At 37.5% G+C, this 12,296-nt stretch overlaps 1 protein-coding gene across 1 annotated transcript in view; it reads right to left on the bottom strand.

The window, feature by feature from the left end:
* Positions 1–12,243, bottom strand: part of LOC126926023 (protein patched) — a 92,670-nt gene extending 80,427 nt beyond the window's left edge. Inside the window, exon 1 of the mRNA XM_050742110.1 lies at positions 7,901–12,243. Coding sequence (XP_050598067.1) covers positions 7,901–8,119 — 219 coding nt within the window. The 5' untranslated portion in view covers positions 8,120–12,243. The remainder of the gene's footprint in view (positions 1–7,900) is intronic.
* Positions 12,244–12,296: the final 53 nt, after the last annotated feature.

Here is a 12,296-nt window from a genome sequence, read left to right as displayed (position 1 = left end):
AACACGAAGTTAAATTGCGATATCTCATAAGCACTTAAGAAAATTTACGAACATTAATTTTCACGGTAGATTAACGCGGATACGTGAAAATTCCCGTGGAATCCTTCATCCCGTAACGTAATTACGTATCCATGCGCGGCGTTACACGGAATAAATGAATACAAAAGGGGCAATATATGAATAAATTACGATACTCTTCTAGATAGTCAGCAATCCCTTTGTTGCTGTAATCGTTTTCATAACAAACGGGCGAATGTATATTTTTTATTTATATTATCAGTTCGTCGAAATCATTTATTTTTTATATATATTATCAGTTCTCCGAAATCATCTATTTTTATTTTATAATTAATGGTCCCAAAATAAACGAATGTACCGTTATACATGCGTGTGTCAGCAACAAAGTCGTACATTGCAATTGGAAAATAAGTTATATTATCAAAGTGACAAATAAATTTAAGTAATAAATACATGCCAACGTATCGTTAAATTATCCTTTCTTTTCTAGTTAAACAATGCAATATAAAGGAAATATATATATATATTACATTATACTATATTATATTATAATTAATTATATATAATTAAAACCATATATATATGGTTTTTAAAGGATGCAAAGTAGTTCAGATTTTTTTATGAAAAAATAATGCTTTCGAAATTTTTGTATATATATATCAGTATATTTTTCATTTGATATGAACCCCTTTATGTTCGAAACATTTTGTTTAAATTGTCAGAACCAATCAGGTGTCGTTTATGTATATGTTTGTGTCTATGTTTATGTTTGTGCCTATCTTTATATTTATGTCTGTGTCTATATCTATGTTTATGTTTATGTCTATGTTTATGTTTGTGTCTATATCAATGTTTATATCTATGTTTATATCTATGTTTATGTTTGTGACTATATTTATATCTGTGTTTATGTTTATGTTTGTGACTATATTTATATCTGTGTTTATGTTTATGTTTGTGTCTATATCAATGTTTATATCTATGTTTATGTCTATGTTTATATTTATGTTTGTGTCTATATCAATGTTTATGTCTATGTTTATGTTTGTGACTATGTTTATATCTGTATTTATGTTTATGTTTGTGTCTATATCTATGTTTATGTTTATGTTTGTGTACATGTTTATGTTTCTGCCAATGTTTATGTTTATGTTTATGTCTATGTTTATGTTTATATCTATGTTTATGTCTATGTTTATGTATGTGACTATGTTTATATCTGTATTTATGTTTATGTTTGTGTCTATATCTATGTTTATGTTTATATTTATGTCTATGTTTATGTTTATATTTATGTTTGTGTACATGTTTATGTTTCTGCCAATGTTTATGTTTATGTTTATGTCTATGTTTATGTTTATATCTATGTTTATGTCTATGTTTATATTTATGTTTGTGTCTATATCAATGTTTATATCTATGTTTATGTTTATGTTTGTGTCTATATCAATGTTTATGTCTATGTTTATGTTTGTGACTATGTTTATATCTGTATTTATGTTTATGTTTGTGTCTATATCTATGTTTATGTTTATATTTATGTCTATGTTTATGTTTATATTTGTGTTTGTGTACATGTTTATGTTTCTGCCAATGTTTATGTTTATGTTTATGTCTATGTTTATGTTTATATCTATGTTTATATTTATGTTTGTGTCTATATCAATGTTTATATCTATGTTTATGTCTATGTTTATATTTATGTTTGTGTCTATATCAATGTTTATGTCTATGTTTATGTTTGTGACTATGTTTATATCTGTATTTATGTTTATGTTTGTGTCTATATCTATGTTTATGTTTATGTTTGTGTACATGTTTATGTTTCTGCCAATGTTTATGTTTATGTTTATGTCTATGTTTATGTTTATATCTATGTTTATGTCTATGTTTATGTATGTGACTATGTTTATATCTGTATTTATGTTTATGTTTGTGTCTATATCTATGTTTATGTTTATATTTATGTCTATGTTTATGTTTATATTTATGTTTGTGTACATGTTTATGTTTCTGCCAATGTTTATGTTTATGTTTATGTCTATGTTTATGTTTATATCTATGTTTATATTTATGTTTGTGTCTATATCAATGTTTATATCTATGTTTATGTCTATGTTTATATTTATGTTTGTGTCTATATCAATGTTTATGTCTATGTTTATGTTTGTGACTATGTTTATATCTGTATTTATGTTTATGTTTGTGTCTATATCTATGTTTATGTTTATATTTATGTCTATGTTTATGTTTATATTTGTGTTTGTGTACATGTTTATGTTTCTGCCAATGTTTATGTTTATGTTTATGTCTATGTTTATGTTTATATCTATGTTTATATTTATGTTTGTGTCTATATCAATGTTTATATCTATGTTTATGTTTATGTTTGTGTCTATATCAATGTTTATGCCTATGTTTATGTTTGTGACTATGTTTATATCTGTATTTATGTTTATGTTTGTGTCTATATCTATGTTTATGTCTATGTTTATATTTATGTTTGTGTCTATATCTATGTTTATGTCTATGTTTATATTTATGTTTGTGTCTATATCAATGTTTATATCTATGTTTATGTTTATGTTTGTGTCTATATCAATGTTTATGTCTATGTTTATGTTTGTGACTATGTTTATATCTGTATTTAAGTTTATGTTTGTGTCTATATCTATGTTTATGTCTATGTTTATATTTATGTTTGTGTCTATATCAATGTTTATATCTATGTTTATGTTTATGTTTGTGTCTATATCAATGTTTATGTCTATGTTTATGTTTGTGACTATGTTTATATCTGTATTTAAGTTTATGTTTGTGTCTATATCTATGTTTATGTCTATGTTTATATTTATGTTTGTGTCTATATCAATGTTTATATCTATGTTTATGTTTATGTTTGTGTCTATATCAATGTTTATGTCTATGTTTATGTTTGTGACTATGTTTATATCTGTATTTATGTTTATGTTTGTGTCTATATCTATGTTTATGTTTATGTTTGTGTACATGTTTATGTTTCTGCCAATGTTTATGTTTATGTTTATGTCTATGTTTATGTTTACATCTATGTTTATATTTATGTTTGTGTACATGTTTATGTTTCTGCCAATGTTTATGTTTATGTTTATGTCTATGTTTATGTTTATGTTCATGTCTATGTTTATATTTGTATCTATGTTTGTGTCTATGTCGATATTTGTGTTTATAATTCGCCCCCCCAGGCCCCTCGTCTGCGATACTACACATATATAAAATTATATATATAACTAGGTTATATAATAATTCTATATATACATAGAAAAGATATCAAACCGTCATTCACAACAAGATCTTAAACAGAGATCATAAAACATAGCAGACGTATAACTCATAAAGTTCGACAATCTTTGAAGTCAATCCACCAATGGAATATTAAAATAGAAGAAAATAGCAGCTTTTGATAGATCCATCGAAAGAGAGAGGTATAAGGGAGAAGTGACAAACGATAGAGAAAAACACCATGGTGAAATAAGCCTTTTTCTTTTTCTTTTTAAGTTCATTAAGTTATCGTGAATATGTGGGAGCTGTTGAAGAAACTAGTTCCCAACGGAAAGCAGAAGAAATTGTTAATTGGAATCCTCGGAAGAAACGTGAAAATAGAAGAGGTGTTTCTTACTTTACGATAGTTCCAGATAATCTCACCGTCTATATGGCGATTCGATAGAACTCGTTTCTTCAATGAAATGAGTGCCAGCGATTCATGTACGTTCTTCGTTCCACTGCATTTACATAAAGAAACGAGTTGTTCAGAGATACATAATTTGTTTCCAGATTACGTTGTATCGAAAATTATTATCGCGAATGATAATACTTGATTATACATGCTTCAGAGAAAGTAAGAAATCTTTCGACAAACGTCTCAGCATTATCCTTGGATAGATAATAATTTTGATAATTACTAGAAAATGAGATTATCAAGAAATAAGTATATTATTTTGGTCTATCAACTACCGCAATTGTATTTATCTATTCACAAGAGTAAAGTAAATTTTGATTTTTAATTTTTAATGAGAAGCTGCTGCTTCTCAGCAACAAACTATAGGGCTAAATGAAAATTTTAATTGTACTTGAGCTTAAATATAAAAAGATTTCTTAACTTAAAGAAAAAAAAAAAAAAAAAAGAAATAGTGCAACAGTGATACGAGAATAAAACCATAACAAAAGAAGACGGTTTACAAAGCAGACAGTGTTACAATATTAAATGTATTTGTATAGGCGTTTGATATAGGCAACGATAATCTTATCTTCCAAATGCTTATTTCGCTTCAGATTACAGCGACACTGTGCTTCATTTGCAAAGTTCAGTTTTCGTTATTGCACGCCACACTACGCGGAATAAATACGCTTACGTAAATACAACTGGAATATTCCTCGAACGAATTGCCAAATACGTAAACGTTACCTTTATCACGTGTATTTGTAATTCTATTTGTGCATTGCGTTCTTCCTAGAATTCCGACACAAATACTTTGTCTAAGCTTCATGAAACAAAAACGGAAAATCAATGTACCAAGAGCGAAAGAGTAAAATCAATATATATTGGCTTGGCAACTAAGTGATTGCGGCTTTCGTCATTACCACCTAATGACAAAAGCCGCAGTCACTTAGTTGTCAAGCCAATATATTCGTTAGAGAAACAACGAGAATAAACTCGCTTTTAATCTCGACACCATTTATCCGATTAATTTTCCTTTATCATAAATAGAATCTTATAGTTCTTCGAAAGAAATAGTCCCCTTCGATGTTTCATTAAAATTAGTCTAATCGTTGTGCTATCGAGAAAGAAACTCGTTTAAAGAACATTCCACACCTGTTCCACGGTAAAATGACTTTGATTCAAATTATTCCCTTAACGTGGCTACCTTGTACACGAACCTGTGTCGTTTCCCTGACATACGCTATCTCCCTCATCTAAATGAATTACTCTGTCCAACCAGCTACTTTCGTTAATATATTTACCAGTAGCGTCCCAACGGTATTTCTCAGTCGTTGCATTCGGTCCATCTGTCAGATGAAAGCGGAGATTACGAGAAGGCTAGACAAGGAGACAGCGAGCTGAAACGTGGAACGAGTGACAGAATGTGTTCGAAGTTCGACCAGCTACTACCAGGGGGTGCGTTTTAAGCTTCTTAGAAAAACCGAAGGAAGGACCTATCGTCGAAAGACCGCTCTAGAGTTCTGTGTTTCGAAAGGTGATAGGGCCTGGTTCACGTGCCGCGCACATTCTGTCTAACGTTCGAGATGGAAAGATCTCGAGGAGCGATCTCGGTGTCGCAAGATCACTCCGGAGATCGTCCGAGGAGGGATTTCTTTTTTCTTTTTTTTTTTTCTTTCCCTCTTTAAGGGAACCCAGAGGTTCGTGTCGTTGGAAAACAAGGGGGATGCGTATTCTTTCGACAGGAAGTCGATCCTTCGTCGATCTACTTCACAACCTTTCTTATGTCTTTCTTTCGTCATCCACCGCTAAGGTCTCACCTTGGAAAACACGTCTGCAGACCACCCGCGTGTGTGAAAGTTTACAGCTAGCTGGCGGAGAATTTAGAGAGCAGCCGTTCGTGGAAAGGGTAGGCTCCTATGGTACGTGCAACGAAACATCGTGTGGCCACGGACCATTGTTCTAGATAAACTCTTCCGGATAAAATAAACTCTTTGCTCGGACGATAACATCGGTCGCTACATCGCTCCGCTCCCTTCCACGCGTCTCATATCTTTATGCGGAAACGAACAACGCGTTCGCACTGGCTACTCTTCAGATAAGCGGACGGCCAAGTAGCCCTAGAGAAGCGAATCGAGACGATAGACGCGACAACTCGCGATAATATACGTTCTAGTGACATTGTCCTACTTTAGTAACTTTCTATGTTGGCAACAATCTTAATACGTCTGCCAGGCGATCTGGTCGATTTACGTGCGAAACGTTTAACGAGAGTTCGTAAATTTGTATAAATGCTAAAGTATAATTGTATAAATACAAAGGCAATAAACTATAAAGCAATCTTTTCTTCTCTATCTATAAGTCGAAGTATCTTTACGTTAATGCAGGCAAATAACGACAAATATTATACTTTATACTAAGATTAGGAAACGACAAACGATACCATAAGATTGTCCTATTTAAATTCCCCAAATTCCTTCGCATGTTTGCAAAAGTAAAATCCAAAGTATTCCTTTATTTGTTTGTCCAATTACTCTTAACGCGATTACGCTTCTTTTTATTCTCGAATTAACCCTTTGAGTGCTGTGGGCGCATATAGGTGTCTGGCGAAAGCTATCGGTGTGGACTGAGGACATATATATGCGTTTTCTGTAAGTGCCCGGCATGGACTAAGCACGCATGTATGGGTTTTTCAATTTTTCCGAACACCTACGCAGAAGTAATACTATTACGTTTGTGTGAAATAAATATAAATGCATTCCTTACGGCAGTAAACAAATGCCAATAGTGTTATTGTTAAAGTGGTCACCACTTGTAAGAAAACTCTACATCTGGCTTTTTTAGTTTTCTCAAGCACTGAATTTTTCACACACAACTAAATTATTAACTTGTGTTAATATTTACTAAATTTAGTTTTCTAGCTTATTGTTTTCTAGTTTATTACCCAAATTCTAGTTAACTGTAAATTTCAATGTTTATAATAAACAATTTAAAATAACTAAAAAAATAACGCTCTTGAATCGTTTAATCTCGTGCAAAAGAATTGCTATAACTTATTACGATTTGCGCTTTGAATAGTCAATCAACAGAGTTCAGTCTAACGAAAAAGTATTCCGTCCACAGCGATCGTCAGCGCCAGACGCGCGCCGTCCGTACGGACGGCATAGGCCGCGAGTATTCAGCACTCAAAGGGTTAAAGATCGTCATTAGAGTAGAACACGAAGAATCGATTAGCGATATAATCCGAGGGGAATTTTCGATGTATAGAACACGCGAACTGCGTATCGTTAATCACAGGTATCGTGAAATAGCCGATAGAAATCTCGCTGTTATCGCGTCTTAGAGGTGGTCGAAACGAGTGGCGTATTATCTGTGTCTAGTTAGCGTAAGCAGCCTCCGCGGAGACACCGATGCCCGCATAACCCGCAGAGAACGTGTATCTCATCGATCAGATGGCTCACGATAGGAAAAGCACTCGCTACTCGAACGTCGACCTAAGAACCGTCGGGCCTGTGCGCGAGACTTACTACTCTCTCCGCTTATTCTCTTCTTTTTACGCCGGTCCGCAGATTATACGATAACCTACACGCATCTATCTTTTCCCTAAAGAGAAATCTATCGTTTCTCTCGAGGTTACTGGCAATGATTACTGATAATATCGTTATATCATTGGCAATGTGAGATATCCTGATAATGATTAGTATTTGATTAATAGCATGGTACGTAGTATAACACGGTATGGTTTCTCTGCGATACGTGGTTTACTCTGAAACGCAAGAATTTCTTTTCATAGCGTGTTGTCGGCTATAAGAAACAGTTTTCCACTACAAAAACAACGAAAGGTAGCTATAGCCGGCGAGATTTTACGTTTCTATTTTAACGACGTGGAAGTCATAGGGAGGGAATACATAATAGAGCGCTTGAAAAGCATTTCAGGGAGTAAGAAAACAAACGAAAAAAACGTAGGTGGAATGGACGAATATTACTTTGAGCAGAGAACTACCTCGAGTAGAGAAATATCTCGTTTTTCCAATCGCTAATAATGTCCTATAACGTTACTGTATTTTTCTTCTAATTTTTATTACGCGTGACAGTTGCTTTTATCTCGCGATATCGCCTTGAATATGAAAATTATCATCACGCAATAGTAACTAGAGAAAAGTTGTTGGCAAAAAGATAACTTACCTTTTCGAGCTGATCTAACGCTATCGCCGCGTCGGTCCAGCTTGGCCTGATATAAAGATCCGACTCGTGTCGTAGTTTCGCGTTCTCCACGGTCTTGGCATTCTTCTCGCTGTGATTTTTCGTGGTACATCCATTCTGCGACGATTGCGAACCTTGAAGGCACTGAGAACCAGAAGGGCGTCCCGCTAGGATCCCTGTAGGGCCGGACGCAGAAACCATGATCCGTCATACATTCGCCCCGGCACAATCCACAGTATGATTATTTTTAATCTTAATCCCCTCCAATGTGACGTTTTTCTTTCCGGCAGATTTTTCGTCGGTTCTCCTCCTCTCTCGACTTACACGTATATTGTAACGTTACCGAACGCGACACGAGACGTTTTATGAAACACGAACAAGGCACGAACACGAAAGAGAAATGGAGAAAGGAAGAAAAGGGAACGATTCCACTCTGCACACTCGTTAGAAACCGCGGTTGCACGTAATTCTCGCACGAACCTTTCCAGAAACACTTGTCACAGCACACGTTCAGTCGGTGTTTCTTGTTTACCGCGCAATTCGTCGACACCGTACACATGCGACGGGCACGATAATCGAAATTCGCGCACGAGGTACACACAATTTCTTCTGCGCATGCGCAGATGTATCATGCCCATCGATGGTATACGCACAAAACGGACCGAGTATCGGTTTTTAGGTTAGCTTCGTACCACCGTAGAAGAGTAAATACGTGACTGCTCTCTCTTCACCAATTCGTCTCGTCGTTCTGTCTCTTTCTCTATCCCCGTGTTTCGCTTTTTCTACTTGCATGCGGGATCCTCGTACTCCCTCTCTCTTCTGTATCTCCCTCTCGCGGGATTCACAGTACCGCCGACAAGCACGAGGGCGCACACGCGAGTTTGCTTGTTTTGAAATATCACGCGACAACCGGGGCAAGAGTGTTGCCCGATCGTACTACACGTTTTCGCGGGAAACAGTCACGCTCCAGCACCACACGTGCCTCTTACTGTGTCATAGAAGCAAAATAAACGCGTACGCCTCGACGTTTAACGATCAATTCGATTCACCGTGTCTTTTCTATCGGCACAATACTGGCATGGCACGCAGTCACGCGCACTTCGGTGTCACTGTCACAATCGTTGTCACTTGACACAGTTAGATCTCGTTCGAATATGCACACTACGCTCGAGGAAATTCGCCGCGGCTACCGAATTCGTATAAACGCGGCAGTGACGAGCATCCGGTTTACGCAAGGAGGCGTAGGCGACGTGAGAGTACGAGAGTGTTCCACAGTTCAGCAACGGCAGCTGGAAACTCTCGTTAAAGTCTAGCTATCTCTCTGTCACGCGTTCTAAAACGACGACGTCGACGTCGTCGTGGTCGGACACCGGCGTACACGACCGCCACTTAGAGCAGTCTAAGTCCGTACTAAGCGAAATGCGGTGCCACATTTCTTTCGTGGCCTGCCTTCAGCGCCGGCCATAGTTGACGGCCCCCCTCCAACAGCGCCACTCGCCGAGATCGGAGCTGCACAAACATTCAGGACCGTAATTCGACGCGCACGCTTCAATGAATTTTGGGTCTCGTCGACCAAATTTATGATTCTGCATTTTTTTATAATAACGATTTCAAAAGGTACAGTGCCGGATAATACAAATTACGAAGACAATTTCCATCTGTAATCGACGTGACAATAGCGATATAACGTTTTATATACACGCTTACCTATATCATTATTTATAGACCTTGAAACAACTTCAACAATTCCATATTTAATACCTCTATGTAATCACACAAGTTGCTCGTATTTCTGTTAAGTGTAACATTTGTAAATTATCTTCTCACCGTATATCCTGACACAAAATCCTATACCAATTTTGTTTTCTAATCAAAGTACGTATCAATACCTTTTACATCATGTACGTTTCATTTATACTATCATGAATGAATAAGGCGAAAAACTTTAAACAAATTACGATTCATCGTGAGAGGCTTATCGTATATCCCAATTTTCGCGGTAGAGCGATACGTCACTGCAGGTACCGATGACGTCGGAGCCGAAATAAGCCGAGTTTGGCCGAAGTGATCGGAACTCGTTCGCTATTGGTTGAATCGGCGTGGCGTTCTACGTTGCTAGGATACGGCGATGTGCCATCAGAAGGGGTGCAGGGGGCTCGACGCAGGACCACACACGCGGTACCATTTCCCCTCGAGCAAAAACATTACCCACACATGGCAGTGACTACGTGACACACACGAGACACACAACGCCGCTTACAGATCGCCGCAGCATCTCCTTCTTTCTTCTCCGACTCCTCTCTCGATTACTCTTTCCTTGTCATTGCTTCCACACGGTCTTGAGGACTTTTGTATACGCTTGTCGCATTCTGTGTTAGTAGAGAAGGTCCGAGCGATTCATGAAGCGCAGTGAACGCGGCCGACGTGCGGTGGAGAGTTGAAGACGAGCGGAAGAGGGCCACCGATGTACTCGAACGTAAACACGACTCCCTTACGGGCCTCTGGAGATCGGAATCGTTGCTGCTCTCGGCAATATTAATCGGGACCGGAAATACAGCAGTTTACTGCTTCACCGGCCACCGTCTCTTCACCACCGCCACTGAAGCGAATCTACATAATTGATTATACGCGTCTCCCCTGCCACTGGTTATGATTTGATTGGCGGCCGCAACTATAGGGTTCGACTGCGTCCTCCCTTATTATTATTGTTATCTGCTGCACGTGTAATCGAATCAAACGTTTTTTGCGAACGATACGTACGATTTTAATAATTTCGTCCATTACATTTTGTCGCGTATTGATTTATAAATTATGACCAACGTCTTTAAACTTTTATTATATCTTCGATACTTATGTACTTGTGTATATGCATACTATCTATGTACTATAACCAAACGCTTGTGTGCCAAATTCTCCGATACATTTTCAAGGACGGTAAGTCACGTAGAAAACTAACAATAAGGCGAATATGCCAGGTAGAGAAGAGAAGAGGGCAACTGTTTTGAATGCGTTCATTAAGCCACGGGGAAGAACGTTACACCGGACGATTAACTTATTAACCTGTCTTCATAATATCTGCATAACGATGCGACTTCATTAGGCGTCGTACACCACTCCCGTGCCTGGCTTTGCATGTGTGCGTGCACGCCTGTTGCTTGCACGCGCGTGTTGCACGCCTCAACGTTCATTGGACAGTCTCACACGCGCTCGACATTCCTACACACGTGTACGGGGCTCGTGTGTATTGAGGAGTCAGTGTGAAAAGAAGGACAGAAAAGGAGAGCAGCGAGAGCGAAAGAGAGGCAGCAAACGGAGAAAATTAAATAAGAGGGAGAAGGAGAGAGCGAAACAAACTGGCAGATCGAAAAAGGTAATGTATAAATACGAGACCACCCACCGCGATGCCGAGCCCGACACCCTGTTCCACCAAATACGAGACAATTTTCGATTCTGATACGGACGGTCGTTGCTTTTTTATTTTCTTCTCCGATTCCAGAGACCTTGTGGCAGTTTTCGTTGACTGTCTCGAACCTTCCAACAGGAGATTGATACAACAACGCTATAAAGACTTCGCATTAATGTCAACGGCGAGAGAGTTGGCGCTTATCGATTAGGAAATATTAGTTTCGGATGATATTGAAATGAAAAATCAAATGGCAAGTATCAGTTCGTGTTAGCCAGAAAGCGGTGCAAAGGAGCACCGACGTTCGTTGTTTGCGTAACAGTAACATAATATCCGAGCGTGATACAAGCGACGCGACGCCACGTAGAAATAAAACGGGTGGTCGACCTGTTCTCGCGTTGCGAAATTACCGCTGTGTTTATCAGGCTTTTGTACGGAAACCTTCACAAGCTTTTAAACGATCCACCATTAACTTCTTTCCGAGCATCGATAATCGTAAATTAATATATCGTAGGACATTAATTAAATCCTACCTCTAGTTGCTTTTCTTTCGTTTTAATTTATAGACGTTTAACCAAAGATCGGTTATTGCTTGGTTGTTTCTCGCTGTTTCGAAAGTTCCACACGACGAACCTCCGATACATTCATAAATCTTCAATGAAAGAGAAATTAGTTGATCGACGAGGGAATAAATTTCGCGAGTACGAAGTCTCGGATACGAATTAAGGGCACGAAGCAGAACGAAAAAGGAGTGGAAATGTCATTGCATATTATGGTGGCGGTTTCGACGAATACATACATCCTACTGCAGTTGCCGATCTGGCGATAAGGCACAGCGTGCGGAGGGACCGTTAATAATTTTTACGACACTCTTAACTCGCCACCCAGTATTAAGCGGTCCTCCGTAGAAGACGAGCTTTGATCTTTGCCGACGCTGCATCGACTTAATGAGTGCGAGAGCGAGATAGTCGCGCA

This window comes from Bombus affinis, chromosome 17 (genome assembly GCF_024516045.1).
Source record: "Bombus affinis isolate iyBomAffi1 chromosome 17, iyBomAffi1.2, whole genome shotgun sequence".
Taxonomy (NCBI): domain Eukaryota; kingdom Metazoa; phylum Arthropoda; class Insecta; order Hymenoptera; family Apidae; genus Bombus; species Bombus affinis.
Note: the sequence above shows the minus strand (reverse complement) of the source record. Positions and strands in the feature narration are given on the sequence as shown.